The 25,202-nt window shown below is 37.7% G+C and overlaps 1 protein-coding gene across 1 annotated transcript in view; it reads right to left on the bottom strand.

Moving 5' to 3' along the window:
• The window catches only part of chpf2 (chondroitin polymerizing factor 2), a 69,292-nt gene that overhangs the window by 10,041 nt on the left and 34,049 nt on the right, over positions 1-25,202 (bottom strand). Inside the window, exons 2-3 of the mRNA XM_039753230.1 lie at positions 13,213-13,777; positions 403-585 (exon numbers count right to left, since the gene is read on the bottom strand). Coding sequence (XP_039609164.1) covers positions 403-585; positions 13,213-13,777 — 748 coding nt within the window. The remainder of the gene's footprint in view (positions 1-402; positions 586-13,212; positions 13,778-25,202) is intronic.

The raw sequence follows: 25,202 nt of genomic DNA, 5'->3' as shown, positions 1-25,202 counted from the left end.
AGGCCTTAAACCAGCACACAGGGAAACACTCAGCTGTACAGTAACAATAACCATGGTGTAAAATCATGCTGATTATACTAATGAACCATACTAATGCAAAATGCAACCATTACACTAAAGGCTAAGAATGTTGCTTTAAAAAAGTTGATCTCACTTGTTTCTTTAATTGACTTTGAAGCCCAACAGAAATGAGCATTTGGTATGCTTTAAAATAGGAATATCAGATACACTGAAACAGTTCATGTAAATGAGCAGATTATGCCCTGTGACCCATAATCTAATAAACACTGACATATTGTTATTAATTTACTTATTGAAAAGTACTTAAATAAGTAAAGATCAGTTCTACAGATTTGATCTTAAGATTGAGATGGATATAAAACACCACTTAAGAACACCAACCTGTAGTTGACTGATTTGCAGATATGTTCTCTCAAGTTCAATCTCGCTGAAACGCTTGTGAAGCCTGTACATCAGTGTGGGATCAGAGACCGGGTGGACAGTAAATGCGTTCTTAAATTCAGGGCTGTCCTCTCTTTCAGGATCTGAATTCTTGCCAAGCTCAAAATATCTATACTGCATTTCCTAAAGAAAATAAAAAAGAAGAAGAAGAAGAAGACATACAGTAAAATTATTAAAGATGGTATTATGGCCCACGGACAACACATTAACAGCAAAATAATCATAATTACTAATTAGTTTAAAAAAAAAAAATAAAAAAAAAAAAAGACAACAGAACACTGCGTTCTTCCCATGTACATTCACCCATCAGTAACAGACAGACAGATAAAAGTGCAAGCCCAGAAACATTTCATTTGACATCAGCATATGTTGCTGGGAAAATATTGCTCACATTTTAAAAAAAAAAAACAAAACATAGCAGTAGAGTGTTGTACTGTGTTAGCCATAGATTGATAAAGGAGAAAGTAGGCTGAAATGACACCTTTTATTGGCTAACTAAATAGATTACAAATGCAAGCTTTCGAGTCAACTAAGGCCCCTTCATCAGGCAAGGAGCAACAAAGAAACTGAAAAATACTCCAGCTTATATTGGGACAGCAAAGTGATTTGTTTCTTTCATCTTAACAACCTTTTTGTTCAAATGTTAGCAAAATCAATACACCTGAGCTGAATTAACCTTGAAAGAAGAGAACAATGAACTAATAAAATGTAGAGATAAGATAACCATCACTAGAGAAAGTCCTGACTTCACATAGATTTCATATTAATCAGAACAGTGTTGATCTTCCTGTGGCAGCACACTTTAACAGTAATGGCCACAGCATAAAGGATCTGAGGGTCACCTTGTGTTTATGGGAAATTTCAAGACCCAACAGGAGCGGAGAAAATGGGAATACAAACTTATGCTTAAATTCAACACTCTACAGAATGATCTAAATAGAGACATGATTGACCATCTGACTACATCATCGGCCTATCTTATAGACAATATACTTCAAAAAAACCTTACAGGACTTTCTCTAGTGATGATTATCTTATCTCTACATTTTATTAATTCATTGTATTCATGGACAATGTATTCCATCACTGGACATGCTCATTCGCACACCCAAAATCACTTATGAAAGGTCAGTTCAAAAGCAACAATTAACCAAATACTCATGTAAATTACTAGAGATGTGGGTGGAAAACTCCTACAGACACAGAGAGAATGTACAAACTATAGGCAGGCAGAGCCAGCAGCCAGGTCACAATTCAAACCAGCACTCTGAGGCTATAACTGCCATGCATCCCAAACATAAAGTTCAGTTTCCTTCCACATCCCAAAGACATGTACTGTAGGTAAGGTTAACTGGCAGATCTAAATTGTTCCTGTAATGGACTGGCAACATTGTCCAGTTGGTCCAAAACAATAAAAATATACAAAAAAAGTTCACATCATTGAATAAGTCAAAACAAGAGTTAATGAAGACATTTGAGTAAGACAGGATATTGCTGGTTGAGATTTTGAAACTTTCTGAATGAAAGCAATTGTGGTGGAAGCTGTGTATATCAATAGCTTACTGAGATGTAACTTTGTCCACAGACTTTGTTGCTGAGTTTCCAAAAAGCATCAAAACTCGAAGTACTTTGTAAACTTGATCTCAAGATCAATCGTTAATTTATGAGGGTTAATTGCCAAGTGCTTCTTAAACTTGCCACCTCTTGCAGTAACTCAAGTAATATGTATCGTGACAGTTCTTTGAACATTTAGAATACCAAAATTATTAATTCATTCTGAATTTCATCAGAAATCATTTTCTATAATAAAAATCACTAATGTAATTGCATTATTATTAAGTTAATTTGATTTATTTCAATTGTTAATAATCTCTCTTGTATACGATAAGCTGTTTTAAGGTTCCACCTAGCTTTACTTTGGTAGAGATTACTTCTATATTGCAACTGGCCATGGGGAGAAATGGGAATAAAGAGATGAACAGGAAAGATAGTACAGTTGCAATAAATAAAACCTATTGAGAGGAGTGTCTACTGCATTATATATGCATTACACGACCCAACACTCACATTATTTAAGATAAATTCTTGTGGCTGATACCCATGCATCCTTTGAGTCTCTTGGGGCCAAGTTACATTTATGGTAACTGAAATTAAAGGTTATTGAAATTACAGGTCATTCACAATCACCAGTCACTTTGCATTTCTGTGACAAAGTGACCAGTGTGTATCCACAATGTCTTATCTGTAGTCAATTCAGGGTTGTGTCAGAATAGAAGACAAGCAAAGGGTGAGTTTGCTGGTAGACATGTAACAATGCAGACAATTTAATGAAGAAAGTTATGCTTTATCACATACAATACAAAAAACAAAAGGTAAATACATATCATATTATGTACCAGACAGCAAAGTACAAAGACTCATTGAAATATACAGTACAACAATAATTAAATCTGAACAATAAATATCATGTTGCTCATAAAGATTTAGATCACTTTTTTGGGTTTTTTTTTAACCCGTGCTCGAAAATACACCAGCGAGACACAAGTGAAATAAAAATGACATCTTTTTATTTAAACAAAAATAACTAACATGAAGAGGATATACCAAAAAGTACAGAAAACAGATCAGAAGCAAAACTCAGCTGCCTCTTGTCCCTTCATTTTAATCTCCAGACCCTTCCTTCCCTTTCTACCCATGACCATTTGAGCAATTTTCACACTTTCCCCACCACTCTGTAGTCAACTGGCCTCCGCTGGTGTAATGGCTTAAAACTTCATCCTGCGTTCACTTCAGCCAAGCTGCGGAATCAATTTGGGAGCAGGGCAAGTCTTCGGTTTGCCCCAGGACTCCAAGCTTTACTTCTGGGACCACGTGCCATCTACTGGCCAATCATGATGTCAGGATCACACATTTCTATTACACTGTATTATACTGTAGATTGATTATTTGATATTTCATGTGGAATCTTTCACAGCATGAACATAACAACACAGCAGTTTAAAAAGCAGACAAAAATAAAATTCAAAGCAAAAGCATAAGATGTTTTCAAATTATATGCATCCAAACATTGACAAAATTGTGAGTACTCTAGTCAAGTAAGATTATGAGCAATGGAGCGGCTTGATCAAACATGCTATATATATGCAATTGTCCATGAGTAAAACATTCATGCAACAGGTCAATTTTGCTTTTCCTAGTGACTTGGCTTTGGTTGATAGTCACTGCGAAAAACAATTTTACAGGAAAAGTTTTTTTTTTATTATTAAAATGGGTAATCAGTAAGAATAATGTGAAATCTGAGTATCATTGGCATTATTAGACATTTATGATTTTCATTTGTTTATTCTGTTAGCTTAAGCACAGCATTTCTTTTGTTGTTTTTAATCGGTTGTATGTGGTCCCCCCTTTAAAGTCTGAATGTGAATGTATATGCAAAGCAGTGCTTGAAGTGGATATAAATATCTACCAATATCCTATGTGTTACTCTTATGGATAATAGTTCACCATTTGCAATTAAAGTGACACTATTTAAGACTGACATTTCTCCCTTGGATTTTGGGGTAACGGACTCAGGCCTAGGGGAACTAGGGTCTGGTACAAACCAGCGCTGCCATAAAGTATTGTAGCAAATGTGGCTAAATGCAAAATTAGGAGTCAGACACCACATTACTGCACTGCTGAGCTCTGCTGGGCGGTTTATTCTGCCATTCAAATATTAAACCAGAATGTATACACTACTTCCCAAAAAAAAAAAAAAAATATACAGTGGAACCTTGGATTGTGAGTAACTTAGTTTGCGGGTGTTTTGCAAGACAAGCTAAAATTTTTAATAAATTTTGACTTGATAAACAAGTGACGTCTTGCTTTGTCTGCCAAACGCCACATGATTACAACTGAGCTGATGGTCCTCTCTCTTGCACGGGATTGTGGGTAATCGACTCCCATTCTCCGTCTAAGTCGGTGTGCCTCACTCATATAGTCAACATCCGTACAAGAGTATACTGTTTACTATAGCATGGTGACCACGTGTTAAATGTAATATCGCCGAAGGGATCAGGTGTGGTATTATTGTTTTCATTTATATAATTTCATTATACTTTTTATCGTTTAAACTCCCAGTGTGGTTTTTTTTTTGGTCTCTGTAGTGTGTGTGTGTCATTCCAAGGCTGGGGTTGTCCCTGGTAATCCTCATGTAAAATAAATAAATTGCCAACACATCGATGGTGTGAATCTTAGCGGCACTTGACCGTTACAGATTTTGGCGAGCCGGGTAGGAGCCAGGGTTATTTACGTCCCCTTCTAGTGTGATTTCACTTTCACCCTTACAGAAGCATGTCTGTTGTAAGCGTAGTGCAGGGCGAGGGGCTTGAACTAAGTGAGTCGCTGGTTGATGTGCGTCCGCTGCCTAGGCCGCGTCACATTATGGTCAGAGCCCCTCTCGAGGAGGAGTTGAGCCTGCTGGATACCCTGTGTGTCTCCAGTCCGGAGCAGCCCAAGACCGGCGAGGGACAGCTTCTGCAAGACCCGACACTGCGCCTAGATCAGCTAGAGACACGGGTTGACGACATCGCCCACAGTTTTCTCAATCGTGACAAAACTGTCCATGACCTTATCGATGCCACAGCCGCCCGAGTTTCCGGCGAGGTGGTTGTGAGGGTGCAGCGTCTGGAACAGTCCTTCGCAAAGTGTGTGCAGCGCCTGGAAGCCAATATGAGAGAGGAGATCAGGAGGCAGGTGCAGGAAAGCTGGCGTGCCGTCACGCAGCCACTGGGGCAGTCAACTCCTGTAACGGGAGTGAGGAACGACTGGGGACAGTCGTCCTTGTCCGTTGCGGTGCTGCGGATGGAGTTTTCAAAGCTGGCCCCTCAGTGTGCACCCACGGGCATTGTCGACTTTGTAGATGAGGTCGACATGTTCGTGGAGCCGAGCTGCGGGGATTCCTGAACACGGCACTCAGTTGGCCGGCACGCTCTTGGTGGTTTGCTGAGCGGCACAAGTGTAACACCTGGGCGGAGTTTCGTGCTGCCTTCCTGAATGCGTTCCTCTCTGACGAATACCAGGTGCTGTTGGAAGAAAAGCTCCGGACCTTTGTACAAAAACGTTTTATGTATTTTTACTTTATATTTTGTATTAATCATTTTTATATGAATAGTTTTGGAACAAATCATCTGAGTTTCCATTATCTTTTATGGGGAAATTCGATTTGATATATGAGTGCTCCGGAACGAATTATGCTTGCAAACCGAGGCTCCACTGTAATCAGTAACCATTAAACCATCTTTAAGCAAATGCAATCAGCAGAGTTATTAATTCTTTAACAACAATTAAATATGTTCTTCTATCATAAGCCCTTGCCAACAGCACATTTCATTTAAATACTTAAGAACATTAACAGATTAAACAAAGAACACTGGCCACTATCCACTAACAGATTCTGTACATACCACCATTGTCTATTCTGGCACTGTACACTTGGTAAGCCCACATAGCAGCTCCATGTAGCTTTTTAAGCCAAACCCAGCCAGGCTTTAGAAGTGAGCACTCTAATCCTCGTTCTTGGGATGACTCTATTCGATTCATTAAGAACCATGTTGAAAGTGGAGGCTGCCTAAATTAATCAGTGGGCATATTATTCTCAGATACATCTACTTTGATTTCTGTGATATTTGAAAAGATTCTGTAATGTGCAAGAAGCTAGTTTATGCAAACACCTTTAAGATGTAAATATCCAAATGGAGCTCTTTGTGTGCTAGTCTATGCCAAGTGGTGCCAAGATGAGTTACACAACAGTTTATCTTGTTGAAAACTGGAAGAACATGAGACATATTCAGAAATGACACATTACCCTTTAGCATTGTTCATTTTATCTCTTGAACTACTCATAATGTGCTTGTACTTAAAATGCCACAAAAATGTAGAAAAATAATAAATAGCCATACAAAGCAAACATTAAGAACAACTGTGGTGACTGTTTAGTTGTTTACATGCTTAGTTCATACTGTGAGTCAAACTGTTTACCATAAATATTTTTGGAATAAATGGTCTACTCACGCCTGACTAAGTCAAGCATTTAACAAAATTACAGCTGGAAAGCTAAAAAAAAAAATATAGCTGTGGGAGGTAATGTTTCTCTGTTGTGTTCTTGTGGCAGAATTATCTCATTCTGTAACAATAATTAAATGAAAACACTCAAATTATTAACATAATCCAGAAAACTGTTTAACTGTATCAGTATTAAATTGCAAAATAACAATTACGCCCACTTAATAAATTCACAGGCACAAGGCTCACTACCTGTGATGGCAGTATTGGGTGTAAAGTAGGAACAAACTCTGGATGTCTTACAGCTCAGGGCAAAATAAATATTTCCAAGTTATAAAGATTACATTTTTTTTTAACGCTCCAACTTGAAATTTTACATTTGAATTCAGCATCATGAAGAGATTATTTGCATGCTATAGTAGTTCTCAAACTCCTTCTTAGGGACCTCAGGTTGCAGGTTTTTGCTCCAACCAACTTCTGTTTTTAATTTGTTTCCTAGTATAATTAAGAAAGTGGTTATTTCGCAGTTTCTATGCTTGGGGGTCACTGTAGGCATTACTAAACTGAGTTTGGTCAATTTTTATTAAAATGTACAAATCAGTCAACTTTAGAAATATTGACACCCTTCATGAAAAACTGCACATATAAAAGGTACCAAACATGTAATGAGTGATATTTTGTGCTTAAACAATTGGGTAATCCTCTTGCATTTATTGTTAAAGAGAGTTTAGGAACAAAATAGTTTTCCTTTAGTAAAATAAATTTTGATAATAAGGCAGATTCTAAAAATATTGGCTCCCAAAATGTCAGTATTTGGTGGAGCCTCCACTGGCAATAATGACAGCACTAAGCCTCTTTGTATAGTCTTACAGGCAGAACAATTTCAGCTCATGGAGATCCTTGGGGTTTCTCTTGTGAACTGCTCTCTTCAATTGAGACCACAGATTTTCAATTGGGTTCAAATCTGGAAACTGACACGGCCACTGCAAACCCCGATTCTGTGTTTCAGCAACCAGCTCTTTGTTGATTTTAACGTGTGCTTCAGATCATTGTCTTGTTGATATACCCAACCATGGCCCAGTTTCAGCCTTCTCGCAGAAGCAACCAGATTTTCAGCTAAAATGGTCTGGTACTTAATGAAATTCATTATGCCACTGACCTTAACAATAGCCCCAGACCACTGGTCACAAAAAACCCCAAAGCATCAAAGAGCCACCACCAAATTTTACCATATGTATAAGGTGCTCTGCTTTGTATGCACTTCCCTTTGATAGGCAAACATTGCAATGGTACTGTATGCATGGCCAAAAAGCTAACTTTTTGTCTCGCCTGACCACAAAACATGATTCCAGTTGCATCTCCAAATGTTGCTTGGCAAAGTTAAGACGCTGGGATTTCTGTCATGGACAAAGGAGAAGCATCTTTTGTGCCACTTGCCAATAAAACTTATGGTCATTTACGAGTTGTCTCACAGTTGACTTTGAAGCAGTGAATCCCCAAGATTCAACTAAACATTGCAGTTGTGAAACTGTGATCCTTGGGCTTCTCTTTGCCTCTCTTAGCATTTTCCTCACTGTGTGCAGGGGAAACTTGCAGATGCACCCTAATCTTGGGAAATTTTCAACAGGTCTATGCTCTTCAAAATTATATATTATGAACCTTCCTGTGTTTATTGGTAATTTCAATTGAATACATATTTTTGTAACTATTTCCCAATCTAACAGCTCAACAACATTTTTTCCTCATTTGAGTTGAGAGCTCTTTATGGACGACAAAAGGATTTAACCTGTGTGTTACATCATATTTATACACCAGTGAAACAGGAAATGGCCACAGACAATAGTTCCTAGCACTACAGTACACCCCCAAAATTTGAGGGGGTTACGTTCCTAGAGCACCCATGAATTGTGAAAAACCAATTTTTAGTTTAAACCCTAAATAAGCCCTCAAAACACTTTAGTTTAATTTCAACTCTGCTTAATACATTACCTAAAAAAAGAACGTAAAGGTAAACCTGTATACTGTACTGCTATGTCTCCCACAGTGCTTGAATGTAAAATACCGATGTTACCACTATATGTACTGTAATTCATGCAAGTGCATTTTCAATGCCAGAAGCCTTAGAAGGTGCAGGGTATTTCTGCGGCATCTTGGGGCTTTAACCCTTAAACTGCCACATACTTGGGGGTTAATGCATCCCTGGACACCAAATACTTTTTTGTTGCTCTTTAAGTAAATGTCACAATTCACAAAGAAAAAGTGAAATTTTAATAGAACACATTTTTTTCATGCAAAGAGCATCACAATTACTGCAACACTGATCATTTTACACACTGCTAATGAACTGTAAAAACTATTCAAAAAACTACTGGAACAATATGTACAAGAAGCAACTGACGCCATGGATGAAATTAAGTAAATCACTGAGCCAACTGCACTTGAACTGGCAGCAAACAAGCACACAGAGGTAAACGCTGATGCTGACAGGCTAGTCTAGTGCAGTGGCTCAATCCCAGGGACCGTGAGGCTGCAGAGTGTCACGCTTGGGTCACAGAATTGCACAGAAACACAGGAGATTGTAGAGACAGGAACTTTATTCAAACAAACATATCTCTTTCAGAAGTAAAATGAACTCAGTATGCAGTTAGTTATCGATTAAAGAATAGACAAACATCATAGGGGAGCACAACACCCAAAAAGATCAGAGGATGTCTGGGGGAGGAGAGAGAAACAAAGCAATCAGCCAAAAAGGACAGGTGCTGTTCAAGCTTTTAAGTAAGCATAACATCGCGCGAGAAGCACATCACGCAACAAAGCAGCCACAAGTAAGCCCAGCAAGTAAGGGAGCAATCTATAAGAATTTTTTAAGTGAGGTTTTTTGAGGCACGTCTGTGTCTTCTAAGGGTGCGTTAACCCTTCTGCTCACAAGGGGCTAGCAGTGGTAAAGAGCTTAACAAATGTACGGCACTGATTGATCAGTTCCTGCGTGCTTGTAAATGGTACTGGTTAACGACTATAGCCAGTTGTGGCTGTTTAAGGGTTAAGAGGAACAAAACATAAAACACAAGAACACTCAGCTGGAGATGCATCATAGTCAATCAGCAGCAAGGAGAAATGAATAACGCTGTAGCGGTCCGGTGCCGCTAAGATTCATACTGTCGAGAAGACGGTGATTTATTTATTTTTATGGTGGAGATTCCAGAGACGCACCCAGCCTTGGCCCAACCAGCACGCACTAACATACAGAGACAAAAACAAAGCAAACCGGTAATCATACAGCAAATAAAGAATGTAATGAAAACAATGATACCACCCCTGTTCCCCTTACAGCAATTACACATTGAATACAACAAAGCACCAACAAAAAACACACAGTAAATCATGAAAAACGTTCATGAAAAATGGCAACGGATGAAACGTAATGATGAAAATAGATAGTCCAGAGATCCGCATGTTGAATGGGAAAGTAAAGATAGTCCCACCGGTAGTTCCTGAAATGGTGAAGATGGGTTCAGGAGCGCTCCTTTCTTTGCAGGATGGCCATGAATCCACTTACAGTCCTCATGTACACAGGCAGACGGCAGACAATCCAGGCGCCAAACATGAAACAATCCAGGACAAAATGAATAAGTACAGGTAACCCAACAGAAGGCAGGAACTTGAAACACAAATTATAAAAACTTTTTTTTTGTTTTTGGTAACCGGACCCCTTTTTAAAAGTCGCGTTGACACCCTTTGAACACAACAGCCTCAGCACCCTCAGCAGAAGACTAATCAGAGCCACTGCAAGGACTGCTGGGAATTGCAGTTTCAAATTCTATTGGCTACTTTCACCATCCCATGCTGCAGTTCCTCTACAGTTGCTTCCTGTTCTCTCTACAGTACAGTATTGCCATGAAAAAAGCCATAAAAATTGTGGAGGATATTTGCAGTTTCCGCTAACAATTATTAAATAGGTTCTAAGGAAAAATCCGCGAATGACTGAGGCTGTGAACTCTGTACCACGACTTTGCGGGGGTCTACTGTAAAAGCAACATCAAGAAACATTCCCAAAAGGACAGAAATTTACTTGGTGTCATTTATAGCATTCTACAAGGGGGCCAATAATTTTGCTACATACTGCTTTGACACGATAAACTATTCTGAAGATATAACACTTTTGCAGGAATTACTTTATTAAACAATTTCTCCCAAAATTTGAGAAATTTTAGAATCATTATATGTATTATCTAGATTATATTAATGCTTCTGTTCCCTTTTTTGAGGAGTGCCATATTGAGGAGTTGTCTGTATATATGTTACATGAGGATAATTTAGTGAATTTTTTAAAAAATTTTTTTAGATTTGCATACTGCTTTCAGGTGTTTCATTTAGGTAATTCTTGTCTCTCTATTATAAAAAAAAAAATCGTGGAGAGAAACAGTAGGGCGACGAGACGTGATCTTCACGTTAAGATCACGGAAGACACTTAAAAAGACTCGCGAGACCAAAGAGATTGGCCACGGATCGTCTCGCGGGAACCTAATGAGACTTTGTGCCAACAGATTGACCAGGAACTGTCTCGCGATTACCTAGAACATGAGATTCTTGCAAGACACGCCCTTACTTACGACCAAATAAGAGCACGGGCAGCAACATACTCAGTTGTGTTTTGGCTTTGAGCGCACACACAGAACCAGGGCTCTTAGCACATATAAAGCATATAAGGACAATACGTTATAAATGAAATGCAGACAACTAAGCAAAGAAGAAAGCAGCGCAGAGAAAAGAGACTCAAAAGTGTTGGAGAGACAAAAAAGAAAAAGAATAATCTAGGTGCAAATTCAGAAAATAAGGAAAAGCCTGGAACAAATGGAATTGAAAAAAAAAGCACGTCCAATCCAGACATTGGCGTTATATACATGCAGAGCAGGTTAGAGATTATGAAACCAGTGGAATTCGAAAGGCTCAAAAAAAAAAAACCTTTGGCGCGATACACATGTGGAGAAAGTTAAAGAATATGAAAGTAAGAAAAGTAGAAAGTATAAAAAACAGAAAGTAAAGATTGCAGTAGTGCAAACAAATGGAAAAACAGAAAAGGGAAAATAATCGCCACGGACCAGGTGTCATTGAGGAAAAAAAAAAGCAGGATAAACTGAGGTCAGAAATAAAAGACAGAGCAGAAAACAAAGCAAAACGTCATAAAGTGGTTAAAAAAACATTGGCGCAAAACACATGCAGAGCAAGATACAGAATATGAAAGCAGAAAAAAATGACAGTGTCAAAACAAAGAAAGTAAACATCGCATTAGCGCAAAGAAAGAAATTATTACTCGGAGAAATGACGAAAAGGCAAACAGAGATTGAATATATGGACATAGGTGATATGTCAGAAGTATGTAAATATTGTAAGGCTTTGAAGTTTAAGTCAGAGAATTTCAAAAACGGGGTTTACCTCACATGCATTTATTGGTTACTTTGCAAAAAAAATGATTAACTGCTGATGATGTAGATCGTTTTTGGTTGTGCTGAAATTCCAAACAGAGAAACCTATCCTGAATTATGGCACAAAGTCATTAAACACGTCTCACTGACCTCATTAAAAAGATTCAGCACATTGGGACTCGAAAGATTCCAAATATTGTTTTTACAGAAGTTCTGAAATAAAAGTGAAACTAATGAAATAGCAGTAATTCAAAGAAAAAAGAAATCTTAAAAGTGTGTATCCGGGAAAAACAAAATGGGGGTTGGAGAGCGAAGCAAGCAGGAGGCAAAGTCCCCTAGTATTACTAATGAGTATGTCAACATTCTGATGCTGAGGTAGCTCAAAGTTTCTTTTGGAGTTACTTGCTTGGCTCATTGTTAACTGTCATTATTAGGATACAGGTAGTGAGTGGGGTGAGACAGACAAACAGACAGGTTAACTCCCCTGCATCTTTTTTTAATTACATTAAATAAGATGCACCTGAATAGTAGTGATTATAGTAAACTTTCTAGGGCACAATATATACATTACTTGCAAATTTATATTTAAACACTGTCTTTTTTACATGCACAAATGAATACATTAATTTAATATAGGAACATACCAGGTGGCATGGTAGTCACTGGTCTTATTTTGTAGCTCCAGGGACGGTGTTTTAAAGCTCAGCCTGGGCACTGTATGTGTCATGTTCTCCTCATGCTAACTTATCACCAGTGAGGCAAGTTTCTACCATTTCCATACCAGGCCTTCAGTAGTTCCTGCAGTTCATTGAATGTTTTGTAATGAATTTAGCTTAAACTTTGCAAGACTAAATGAATATTGCACAGACTGTCTTTTTATCATACCTGTAACTACACCTCCTGTTTTTGTGACATATGCACTTGCCTTATATTTGCAGCTGTGAAATCAGTAAATAGAATCTGTATACACCTTGACAAGCCTGTATATCCAGAATCCATATTTGTAGTGTCACAGACATGAAACCCTAAGCAGAAATTAACCGGTGGACATAAAATGTTTTAATTTTAATTTGATATCAGCCAAGTGTCGCATTTATTAAAATAACTAACAAGATTAACTTCTTTTCATGTTGCTAATATTGCTACAATTGTGCAGGAAAACAAAAGCATTAAGTAACTGAAAAATAAAAAAAAATAATGATAAAGGTTAGTCATGAAAAGGTTATCAGATTTTTCACATTCTTTTTAATTTTTCAGTGCAATACAATGTAAATTTTACACTCACCTGGTGTACCTCAACACAGCTGAATCCCAGGAAATCAATAATGCATCGGCCAAGCCATTCATCTGGTCTCACACTTAAGATGTCATTGCGGCATGCGTCAAGATGTGGCTGCAAGCGAGCAAGTAAGCTGCGTGAAATAATGTACCCATAACCTCCATGACAGTATCGACTATGTTCATCCCCTCCAATGAACTCCTCAGCCCGGCCAAGGTAAAGGTCTTGTCCAATGCTTAAGTGGTTCACCAGCTCATTCAACCTTCCAGCTTGAGTGTAAGTGTCATCCTGAGCCAAGTAAAACCAGTCATAGTCACTGCCAAAGTGCTGGTGAATATAGCGTATAGTTTCATACATCAGCCAAACAGGACGGTCATCTCCATGAACAATTACTTGCATGCCATGGGGTACTTTGGGGCTCCGAAGACCAGTAAAGAAAAATGTTCTGTGAAAATGGTGAGCCACAGTCCGATTAATTGCCACTGCAAGAGTATTTAGCATGGCACGAGATGTTAAGATTCCAACAAGAAGTCGTTCGCGAATCCCCAGCTCTGTGTGAATGTACCTTGTCCTGCAAAAATAAAAATTGTACATTAAAATTAAAAAATTTGATTACCATATTTACTTGTGTACCACGCGCCCTCGTGTAAGATGCGCACCCTAATTTTTACAAAGAAAATCGCAAAAAAAGTTTTGCCCTGTGTACGACACGTGTTGTGATTGTACTGTATAGGAAGCATTTAGAGAGAGAAAGTGCTGTCGAGCGAGAGAGAGAGTGCGAGTGGGCGAGCAAGCCAGCAAGAGAGAGAGCGCGAGTGAGAGAGAGCACGCAAGTGAGCGAGTGAGAGAGAGCGCGAGTGAGCGAGTGAAAGCGCGAGCGAGAGGGCGAGCAAGCCCAAGCAGAAGTAGTAAACATTACAGAATTACATTTCCTCGTGTATGACGCGCACCTGATTTTCTAATGCTAATTTTCGGGAAAAAATGTGCGCGTGGTACATGCGTAAATACAGTACATTCAAAATTACATCAGAGTGTTACAACAAATTTCGTACAGCCTTACATTTTACAGTGATTAGACCACAAAAGACTTGAGGCTGTAATTGCTATAAAAGGAGCTACAAAATATTAAATGTCTAAGGACTAAAGGGTAAATACTTTTCAAAGCTACAGTTTGTAGTGTGGCATTTTTTTGTTTACTCTGTCACCCTAATAAATGCTTTTTCTTTTTTTCTAAATGCACAGATACCAAGATATCATTTTCAATTAAACAGAATCTATAGCTAAAGGTGATATAACAAACATCACATCACATATACAGTAGACTACAAAATGTACAATTTCAAAAAAGATAAATACAAATTTCTCATGTGGAAAATGCAAGTACACTCTTACATTTATTACTATCTCGAACCCTTAAAATTACTGTAGAATCAGGTGCACCACATCAGGCATAAATGATTAGAACATCATTAGAGAGGATTTTGGAGGAATGAACATGTCTAATTTAAACCTCTGGCATTTAGTCTGGTTTGCCCTTTGTAGTTGTGTGTTATCACCATGCCTATATCAAAAAACTTCTCTGAGGCCATCAGAAAGGGGGTTAAGGAAGTGATTTAAAAAGATCTCCAAACAACTGGAAATCAATCATTTCACTGTCCTGGAGATCATCTACAAATGAAGAAAGTTTACAACATCCGTCACCTTGTCCAGATCAGCCGTCCTAGCAACATGAGACCAACAGCAAAATGCAAGATGCTGAAAGACATCTATAAGAACAGCAGAATTTTATCAAAGGACCTATAGGTACTTCTTGCCACTGTTGATAATGCATGAGTCTACCATTAGAAAGAGGCTGCACAAATTAGATTTACATTAGAGATGCGCAAGAAAAAAACCTTTGCTGTCTGCAAAGTACATCAGAGCAAGAATAAAGTTTGGCCATGGGCACCTAGGCAAACACCATGACTTCTGGAACAATGTGCAATGGACAGACGAGGCAAAAATAGAGACATACTTGACCACAGCACCAGAAGACATGTTTGGTGAAAGCAAAAGAAAGCATTTGACAAGAAAACCTGATACCAACTGTACAGCATGGTGAGGGAAATGTTACAGTTTATGGCCTAGACACACTATCAATTATGAATTCTTTATTGTATCGGGGGGATGTGTGAGGGTAATGCGAGACCATCTGTCAGAAGATCGAAACACAACCAACAGTGGACCTTGCAACGTGAGAGTGAGCCTAAAAATGCCAGAAAATCCACCAAGGAATGGTTGAATAAGAAAAAAAAATTGCAAAGTCAAAGCCCAGATCTGAATTCCACCGAGATGCTGTGGGCAGGATATGAAACATGCAGCATGTGCAAGATACCCAATAAACATCACACAGCTGAAAGTATTCTGCATGGAGAAGTGGTAAAAACTTTCTACCAGTTAGTGTAAAAGACTGGTAGACAGTTATAGGAAATACTTATTTCAGGTTTCTTATGCCAAAAGGAGCAATACCAACTACTGAAGCCAAGGTCTGACCTAATATTTTACAGAAGGAAAATTTCCTATCTGTTTATTTTTCTTTGAATAAATTATTGCAAAATCTAAATTTTTGATCGATTCCCACCATACATCACCTTTATCCAAAAATCGTGTCTAAATGAAGATCAAATCTTGATGGGTTTACATTTTAAAAAAGAAAATAACATTTCATATGGGGTACTTTTTCACATGAATGTAATAAAAGTAATTACCCATCAAAATGTATTGACTGTGTTAAATTAAAAATCCAATTTAAACCTGTTGCAACTTTCAGTTGTAAATGGAGTAAAATATGATAGCCTGGGGATGACTACCTTCTGTGCCTAAATAAATAAATAAAATAGTCAAATGAAAAATTATAGCAATGTAAAAATTACCACAACATTTAATTCAACTGCTTTTGTATTCACCTTTGACAGACTGAATGTTCACAATGGTACTTTTATATAATCACAACTAAATGCATTATCACATTTACAACTCTATGAATCAGAGAGGACAGTTGTTGAGAGTCAAGTTGCAACATTTTCTTTAACATATTATCTTGTATGGAATTTATTTTTAATTTACTTTTATTCAGAAAGACAATCATAATACAAGTCTTCAGAAGTACAAGATACAGTATACTATTGAAAGGAAATAAGTTTTTGATGTGGTGATTGCAGAATGATGGTGTGCATTCAAACCCAGTTCCTTGTCACACCAAAATCGTTCTGCAGTCTTTTGAGAATTGAAGACTATCCTAGCAGTCAAAATCAAAAATCAGGACTCAGTCATTTACCAGCCCACACTCACTGACCCACTCGGTCAGTTTGATATTTGGTTTTCACTGGCAAGATCTCAGATGTGAAAAAGCGATCAGATTGCAGATGGATGAAATATGGTGACCTAATTAGGGATAATGCAGAAAGCACAAAACCCAACAGTTTGCATTCACTGATGGAATAACAGGTAAGCACCAAGGCTTGCTGCTCCCAAAGCAACCTTGATTGTAAGTATATTTGTTACACCTAGTCACTTCAGCCACCACTCTCCCCAGAGAGAGAAGCTTAAGGATTATTGATAACAATTTTTGCCTCAGGAAACTAGATATTTCCTGCACTATGATTTGCCACCAAGACACTAGCAATACTTTCAGAACTTGTGAACCTAGGACTCAAGAGTAAAAAACATATACCTTGCACAATTTTTCACCATCTTCTAATATGTTATTAATACACATCTTTTTTCAGTGTAAAAAAGATTAACCCCTCTGTTTTTAAATGTGAATTCAGTAACATTTGCAATCTAAACAATTTTTGACTTACTTAAGTATTTAACGTTAAAATAGAGTGTCTTGCAAGAGTATTCAGCCCACTGACCAATGCTCTAATTTTACTGAGTAACACAATTCCTTCCTTTCCTCTTAGATATTTTAATTTCAAAGCATTGAAATTCAATATTAGATATAATGTGAAATTGTTTTATGTTAAAAAAGACAAAAAAGAAAATCCTCTTTTTGCACATGTATTCAGTCCTTGGTTTGTACAATCTTTGCAGAAGTGAAAAAATAACTGCTTATCAAGAACACAATTACCTTCACCAGTGAATCACTTTTTTGTAAAGTTTCTGCTGGGTCGGTGCATGCAGGTGAAGCAAGTGTGATCAGAAACAGGATAAATAAAAAAAATTTGCGTTGTTGATCCCTTTAATGGGGTGTGGGGGGTGAACTGTACTGTGAAGAAGTCACAAGCTGAAAAGACTTTATTTTCCACACATATGCTTTCCACCCAGCAACACTATTGTCATGTGACTCTTGATCAATCTAGGGGTGTGGTGGGGTTGGGGGCCACATGAAACATCCTAAAGGCATAGGTACAGCGTAACAGTACTCACCAGTACACTAAGAAACACTGCAGGTGCTCGAAGTTGAAATTTTCTGAGCAGTGCTCTCTCAATTAACACACAGAGAAGGTGCAGCAGACAGTATCCGGGTATGGTAATTGAACCCATCATTCATAAACAGTAAAACTGCATGCTGCAGTGCTTCAGAGGTATACTAAATATTACGAATAACTCAAGTGTTGCATCGAGTTATTGAGAAAATGCGCTGTTTTCAATAGTGACAAAACCAAAAAGGCAAAAAGATGAGCTGTCACACAAACAATTCTTTTCCTGCCTATTACACACAGCTGTGACATGTAGTAAAAATGACCAATTATAGACAACTACACATCACTGGAAATGTATGAAACTCAGCTATCCAATAGTATTGAGTCTTTCATTGTATGTCACTTGTATGTACATAGGTGGGATCTTTAATTAACCTTCTTAGCATTAGAGCCTAGTCACTTGAGCAGCAAAAAAATAAATAAATAAATAAATAAAATAAAAGTGCTAAAAGTATTACTTCCGAGTGTCACTCAAGCAACGGATACAGACGCGTCTCGTGTAAGACACAATTACCCGGACTGTAAAAGTGTGAACAGCATTTTTGCCAAGTGTTACTCACACAACTGTATAGGCGTGTCTTGCATGAGCATCAGGTCTGAGTGTTACCCGGGCAACAGTGTAGACGCATCTTCTTCTAGCCTCAAAATGGCACCTCATAAGAAACACCTCTCATCAGCAGTTATGACAATGTGAATCTGTATTCAGGCAGTGAAACCGAAAGTGACGCTCATGTCAATAGCACATGTGCAGTGTGCTGTTCATATCACTATTAATCATTATTATTTGTATCATTATTATACTTTCTACATTTATGTCTTTGTACTTTTAGTGTTTTGCAAGTTTTACAGCAGAAATATGAGATTTAATAGAAGCCAAAAAAAAAAAAGTAACAATAAGGAGGTTTAAGCAGATTCACTCCGCTGCAACACACTACTCATCACAGAATATACATGCATATATCACATATTTTAATAATGAACGTGAGTAGACAACATGGTAACTTGCGCTGAATTATTTGAAAGATGACACCCTTGTGTATGTAAAAATAACATTACTGCTTTTGATTGACTTATGGCTTTATTGCAAAGAACACAAACATCTTTGAAATGTGGCGTATAAGTGGCTACACACTTGTGTGGGCACTAGGACAATCAAAAGTACTGAAATATTGGTAAGTGTCGATATTAACATTTCAAAGTTACTTTAATAATTTATTTTTTACGGTAACAATTCTACAGCAACATCTGAATGCTCTCTGGCTTTTGATAATTTACCCTCGTAGGCTACCAATGGGCTAAAGTTACAGTCCCATTTCTCCCCACTAACAGGTGCTAATAAGACAGCAGCGTTGGCGCCATTGGAGCCTTCACCAACTTGCTTAAGAGACAGCAGCTGAAGTGGCACCCGGAAATACTTGAGCTTTGTGATAAACTAGGAAAGAAAATAATAAGACACATGCAAGCCATAACGCAAGATATGCTACCACACAATACCAACTAAAAGGGCAAACGCAACTAATTTAGTGAAAAACTTGAAGTCAATAGAAAGAATTTGGAGAGAAATCGAATTTCTAAATTACAGAGTCATTATTAAGTACAAACCTGTAAACTGCTGCATTTGAAGTAGGGATGTGTCATTTTTTTCCCTATAGGTTAAAATATTTTTTGTAGTCAGTTACACATTTAACACTTTAAGGCCAGTTTTATTCTGTGCTGTTCATTCCAGTGCAACAATTTGTAGCACTACGGCTGTGTCACTGCCTTGATTTTTAACCTGTCACAGCAGAGTGTGCTGCAGTAGTGCATAATGTTCCTTTATTATGTGCAATTTTAATATAATATTTCATCACATTTACTATACAATGTGAGATGCTATAACATTTAAGTGCTCAACTGTATAAAGAGTAAAGCTACTTCTCCATTTCTTATATACTCCAGTTTCAGAGCATACATTTAGTACATCATTTGCAGCCCAACAAAAGCACACTTCATGGAAGAGTACGTTGACAAACTAGTCTTCCTTGCAAAAAATTCTGTCATTTACAAAAACATCTTAGTTTATTAACACAAAAATGCAATATACTCTGTTTGCAGTATACTCTGTATCCTTTAAGTGTGTTAGTGGTCTGCTTGTTTTTTACTTTTCTTAACAATTGTTTTCAAAAGACCACATAAATGTTATATTAACTTTTTTTTTTATTTATTGCTAGCTTCAATTCTGTATACTGTTTACAAAAGACTGCAAAGCTAATTCAATCAATATTAGAAGACATTTGTATAATTTCTATCAATAACTACTTAACAGTGCTTGTTTTCATCAATTAGTGTATTTATATGCACTTCATTAAACAAATTATTCATACACACTTGGGGCCTCATGTATAACGCCGTGCGTAGAAGTCGCACTATAACATGGCGTAAGCACAAAAGCAGAAATGTGCTTACGCACAGAAAAATCCAGATGCAGGAATCTGTGCGTACTCCAACTTCCACGTTCTTCCGCTACATAAATCCCGATCAGCGTGAAAAGTAATGCTCGTGCACACGCTTTAGGTAATGCCCCAACTCCTCCCAGAATTATGCCTCTTTGAATATGCAAATGAATATAAATCACCCTTAAGCTCGGCCTTCTGTGAAAAGACAATGGGAAAAGCACGGGGGAAATATAAGAATTTCAGCGAATACCAAGTGGAGGCAAAGGAAAAACATACTATTTGTTCAAATAAACTGTGGTATAATTAACAAAAGGAAGTTCATCAAATGACATAACGTGTTGGAGAAACTTGAAAGCTCACGTTCACAAAATCGCACAGTGCCGAGAAATAAAAAAGAAGCCACATATCAAAGTCGCCGTGAAAAGGCGAGTTGTAGCCCACTGTCTGAGTGTCAAATGAAAGCTTATTAGGGTACAGAGAAAAAAACGCACACAGTGGGGAAAAAGCACAAAATGTCAACTTCAATCTCGACATTTCCACTTTAATCATGCAGTTTATTTCGTCATTAAGGTAGAACACCATAAACTTCATCTTAAAATCGTTTAATTAACCAGTTTCTCAAATCACATCGTAATTAAAGTAGCATGTTAAATGCTTTGTTTTGTATTTGATCTTCTATGTGCTCTGTGTGTGTGAATCACTACTTGCTTCTTAAACTGGCTCTCTTCCTCCAACTGGACACAGAATCCATTACATTCATGATATTACAGCTCTCTGAATAACTAAAATACTGAGATGTATACATGATATCATTTTCATGGTAATAGGAGTTAAAGCACGTGATTATGTGCGACCTTCAATTAAATAATTTATTGCAGCAGTACTCAATGTCGGCTCTCGGCTTTTGGTGGCCCTGGGCTGAGGAAGAATCAGTGGCTCCTTTGCCCGCCAATGTCAGTATGGCATCTTATGCACGGTGGATGGCCACATCCGTTGCGGATACTGCATAGCCACCTCATGCTCATGACACAAGCGTTTAACTTTTGCCGAAATTTGCCGCTGCATTTTTAGCTGTGTTGTTATTTTCTCTTTCTGTTTTATATTCAATAAATATTGGCGTAGCCGCCACTGCAGTCCTTGCTTTTCTTTCTCCAAGTAACACACAATCAGCTCTGCAATAGACGTTAAGCCATCTTTAAGCTTAGAGCGCCAATTCTTCAAAACGTTTAAGGAACATTGAAATATCTTCGTAGTACATGTTTAATAATTCTATCCTTCACAACACTCCCAGTGAAGAATATAGATTATTTAAATGAAGTTAAAGTTTTGTCTGTATAATATAATAAACATATTTTGCTGCATTTCACCTTATATGTAAATACGGGCTTTATAAAGTGTCTCAGGTTGTGCGATATTATAACTGTAGTGCAAGTTTACAGTGTGGTGATTGTACTTATAAGTACAAACAGTTCTACAAGGAGCACTTGATTGAGTGCGTTTATAGTTCTTGGGATGAAACTGTTTCTGAACCGCGAGGTCCATACAGGAAAGGCTTTGAAACGTTTTGCCGTGGCTGAGACAGCGTGTGCTTGAAGCTGTATACCGATAATTCTCTTTCCGATCAGCTGCTGCACAATTCACACTCAGATACAGTGATATAAATACTCCGAGTGATGCAGTGAGAGTAATATGGAAAAAGATGATCCGCTGTGGCAACTCCTAATGGGAGCAACTGAAAGAAGAAGAAGAAGGTGCAGTGAGAGTAACAATGCTAAAGCAGTTATGGTATTTGGAATACTATTGCTATTCCCTGGACCAATATATTGTTAAAAGTTAATTACAATCAGATGTGTTACACTAATAAACAATATGCGGTTAGTTTCAGTGTACTTATAAAGCCGCGTCAGGAAAATAAGGCGTAATCACACAGGAACAGTAGCACTGCTTTGACGCTGGGTGCCACCAGCCTGCAAAACCGAGTGAAGAACTTGCGTACGACAAGGTATGAGGTACCGTGGAAAAGTGCATGGCTTTACGCCAAGTGTAGGTTTTATACATCGCGATTTGAACGTGGAAAAGTTCTTACGCAACATTTCTGTGCGTATGCACCGTTTATACATGAGGCCCCCGATTTCTAAACTGCAATGTAAACCCTTATCCCAATTAGAGAAATCGCGTTAGTGGACTCTGAGAAACCTGTATTTCCCTGAAAATAACCCAAATATGTGGCCAGTCATAGCATTCTGCCAAAGGAGAACTCCAGAATATTACTTGTGCATGTAAACATAATTATTAATAAATATGGTTTCTGCCTTAACCAGGTTATTCACCTTAATCCAATTATGTGTGTGCATATATATGCATTGAATGTAGAAAATAAAAAAATTGGCCAGATTTAAATGTCTTTAGTTTTTATTGTTTACAGAACTTTACTCTTGTGAAAGGTTGCACTATTTGAATTTTCAAAATTATTAAAATGACTAAAATTTCTATTACTGTATTCGTTTCTATCAAAGTAAAGTTTTTAATGCAGAAAAGAACTACAATTTATTTAAACACTTTGATGAGTTAATTAGTTACTTTATTGGGTATTGAAAATGGTATCAAATTTCAATTCTTAGTGCTGTATTGAAGTTTGAAATGTTAGTACCGTGACAATTCCAGTGGACACTCATAAGCACAGATAAGCACACACCTAAGAGGAAACTTTAGTCAACAGAAGGCTACAGGAAAATAGTATATTTAAAAAAAAAAAAAGTCATGCTTTTTATTTCAGTTAGTTTTCAAGTATATGATTCAATTTCAGCTTACTTCATATTATGAAGTGCTGTTTAGTCATTGTAGCTGCATTTGTTATTAATGCCAATAACCTTCAGTCACCTCAGGTATAAAATGCTCTGCACATGGAGTTGCTCATTAGATAGCACAACTGAAGGAAGAGATGCCCCCTTTGGACTCCATGCATAGTACAACCCCAGTTCCAATGAAGTTGGGACATTGTGTAAAACGTAAATAAAAACGGAATATAATGATTTGCAAATCCTTTTCAACCTATATTCAATTGAATACACTATAAAGACAAGATATCGAATGTTCAAACTGATAAACGTTATCGTTGTTTTGCAAATCTTCACTCATTTTGAATTTGATGCCTGCAACACGTTACAAAAAAGCTGGGACAGCGGCATGTTTACAACTGTGTTATATCACCTTTCCTTTTAACAACACTCAATAAGCGTTTGGGAACTGAGGACACTAATTGTTGAAGCTGTGTAGGTGGAATTCTTTCCCATTCTTGCTTGATGTACAACTTCAGTTGCTCAACAGTCCAGAGTCTCCGTTGTCGTATTTTGCGCTTCATAATGCGCCACACATTTTCAATGGGAGACAGGTCTGGACTGCAGACAGGCCAGTCTAACCCGCACTCTTTTACTATGAAGCCACGCTGTTGTAACACATGCAGAATGTGGCTTTGCATTGTCCTGCTGAAATAAGCAGGGACGTCCCTGAAAAAGATGTCACTTGGATGGCAGCATATGTTGCTCCAAAATCTGTATGTACCTTTCAGCATTAATGGTGCCTTCACAGATGTACAAGTTACCCATGCCATGGGCACTAACACACCCCCCCATACCATCACTGATGCTGGCTTTTGAACTATGTGCTGATAACAATCCGGATGGTACTTTTCCTCTTTGGCCTGGAGGACACGACATCCATGATTTCCAAAAACAATTTGAAATGTGGACTCGTCAGAACACAGCACACTTTTCCACTTTGCGTCAGTCCATCTAAGATGAGCTCGGGGCCAGAGAAGCCGGCGGCGTTTCTGGGTGTTGATATATGGCTTTCGCGTTGCATGGTAGAGTTTTAACTTGCACTTGTAGATGTAGCGACTAACTGTGCTAACTGACAATGGTTTTCTGAAATATTCCTGAGCCCACGTGGTAATATCCTTTACAGAATGATGTCAGTTTTTCATGCAGTGCCGCCTGAGGGATCAAAGGTCACGGGCATCCAGTGTTGGTATTCGGCCTTGCCGCTTATGTGCTGAGATTTCTCCAGATTTTCTGAATCTTTTGATGATATTATGGACAGTAGATGATGAAATCCCTAGATTCATTGCAATTGTATGTTGAGAAACGTTGTTCTTAAACTGCTGGACTATTTGCCCACGCAGTTGTTCACAAAGTGGTGAACCTCGCCCCATCCTTGCTTGTGAATGACTGAGCCTTTTGGGGATGCTCCTTTTATACCCAATCATGACAAACACCTGTTTCCAATTAACCTGTTCCCCTGTGGAATGTTCAAAATAGGTGTTTTTTGAACATTCCTCAACTTTCCCAGTCTTTTGCTGCCCCGTCCCAGTTTTTTTTTTTTAACGTGTTGCAGGCATCAAATTCAAAATGAGTGAAGATTTGCAAAACAACAATAAAGTTTATCAGTTTGAACATTAGATATCTCGTCTTCGTAGTGTATTCAATTGAATATAGGTTGAAAAGGATTTGCAAATCATTGTAATCTATTTTTATTTACGTTTTACACAACGTCCCAACTTCATTGGAATTGGGGTTGTACATAACTTGTAAATGAGTAGTCCTTACCCAACCAGGACGCATCACTGTTTGAATCTTAAAACACAAACAAGTGTGTTCTGCAATATCCAAAACAAATCACCTACACACTAGCTTAAGAGTTTAAATTAAATTTTACATTTTTGTTTTTTCTATATGTACTTGGCTTTATCTACTATTTATTGTGTAGGCAGGGGTATGATTAACATACAGAATTCTGCTTTTAAATTGGAACTTTAATATGTATGGTTTTATGTGGAGATACAGAATATAGAGTATAAACTGATATTTTCATATTATCAGTATCAATGTATGCTAAATCCAAGTATCTGTAAGTGTTAAAACATCTGAACACTGCTAAAATATATAAATAGTTTATGAGTGTTCACTATTTGAAAAGTGATTCAGTATTTATTTTCTCACTGGAAATACTTCATGTATAAAGGACAAGCTAAATACATTTTTAAGTTAGAACACTCAGCTTCTGTGAAAGCAACACGACTCAAAAAGTTTCATTCTGA

This window comes from Polypterus senegalus, chromosome 5 (genome assembly GCF_016835505.1).
Source record: "Polypterus senegalus isolate Bchr_013 chromosome 5, ASM1683550v1, whole genome shotgun sequence".
Classification (NCBI taxonomy): Eukaryota; Metazoa; Chordata; class Cladistia; order Polypteriformes; family Polypteridae; genus Polypterus; species Polypterus senegalus.
Note: the sequence above shows the minus strand (reverse complement) of the source record. Positions and strands in the feature narration are given on the sequence as shown.